The following is a 1,366-nucleotide window of genomic DNA, read 5'->3' as shown; positions in this document are numbered from 1 at the left end:
ATTACTGCTTTAATAACTAATCCATTTAATTTAGATATTAGTAAATAATAATTTAATGCAGAACGATTATTGATAAAAGTAGATAAGTAATGACAATGAATAAGATGCCCACCCCAGAACTCAAACCTGAATGAATTTTGTTCATTAAACCTTTAATTTAGACAATAGATGTTTAAATAAATGTGTCTATTTGTTAGCAAAGGCTGTAGGAAAGTATAGTTAGTCTTTATTTAGAAAATATGGATGTTGTGGTCATTCATTTTCCGTTTGGAACAGTTTTGATTGACCCTGGAACCTATCCACTTTAGGCCCCCCCTCAGTGTACATTGGCCGCCCTTATTAAAATGTTGTGGTTACGCCTCTGAATGGATGGTCAGTTTTCCGGCTGAAATTGTGTGAGTTATACCTTTTTACTGGTGTGTTTCTGTCTCAGTGCCACCAACCATCGTAGAGAGGCCTGAGAGCCAGACGCGTCCGCGAGCAGGCACCGCCCGCTTTATGTGCCAAGCAGAGGGGGTGCCACCGCCGCGTATTCGCTGGCTAAAGAACGGTGAAGACGTTCACCTGAATGGGAGAATAAAGATGTACAACGGGTAACGTAATTCTATAATCCAGTTAAATGTGACGAATGCATTCGTTTTGCTGATGTTTCTTGTGTCCTTGTTTCACAGTAAACTGGTGATCACCCAGATCATCCCAGAAGATGATGCCATCTATCAGTGCATGGCGGAGAATGAACAGGGGTCCGTGCTGTCCTTGGCCCGCCTTATCGTCGTCATGTCTGAGGACAGGCCCAGTGCGCCGAGGAACATCCACGCAGAAACCATCTCCAGCTCTGCCATTTTACTGGCCTGGGAAAGACCGCTGTACAACGCAGACAAAGTGATAGCCTACTCCATCCATTACATGAAGGCTGAAGGTGAGACTGAGATGAAGTTGGTCCTGGAAAGAGAGCAGTTAAAGATGCACAATCAGGGTTAGCTGTGTTGGGTTTGACCACACTGATGTGAGATTAGCTGCTGTGGTGGAGGACCACAGAGCAAAGGTCAAGGATGACTCAGAAAGGCAGGTTCAGTTGAACAACAACAGACTTATCCAACCCATTGTCCATTCCCCAGCTTGTTTCGAACCTCTTAAAGGGACAGTGTCACACATTAACATCTCAGAGTTTTGCTATCCACTAATCCTGAAGAGAAACATCAGCTGTGCTGCTGCCATCAACACCTTTGTTTCTAGATGTTGGAGATCGGCCTATTTTTCAGTGTAGTCCTGTTTCTCTGACTGTGACTAACTGGATGTTTATTTGTTTATTTATTTGGATCCCCATTAGCTGTCAGTAATTTGACAGCTACTCTTCCTGGGGTCC

The 1,366-nt window shown here is 43.9% G+C and overlaps 1 protein-coding gene across 1 annotated transcript in view; it reads left to right on the top strand.

Annotated features, from left to right (window-relative positions):
• The window catches only part of LOC107101574 (protogenin-like), a 19,866-nt gene that overhangs the window by 7,914 nt on the left and 10,586 nt on the right, over window positions 1-1,366 (top strand). The window contains exons 5-6 of the mRNA XM_015400527.1: window positions 401-593; window positions 672-976. Coding sequence (XP_015256013.1) covers window positions 401-593; window positions 672-976 — 498 coding nt within the window. The remainder of the gene's footprint in view (window positions 1-400; window positions 594-671; window positions 977-1,366) is intronic.

The sequence above is a fragment of the Cyprinodon variegatus genome, unplaced genomic scaffold, assembly GCF_000732505.1.
Source record: "Cyprinodon variegatus isolate N-32 unplaced genomic scaffold, C_variegatus-1.0 Scaffold1115, whole genome shotgun sequence".
In the NCBI taxonomy this organism is placed as follows: Eukaryota; Metazoa; Chordata; class Actinopteri; order Cyprinodontiformes; family Cyprinodontidae; genus Cyprinodon; species Cyprinodon variegatus.
This window is presented reverse-complemented; position numbering and strand designations above follow the sequence as displayed.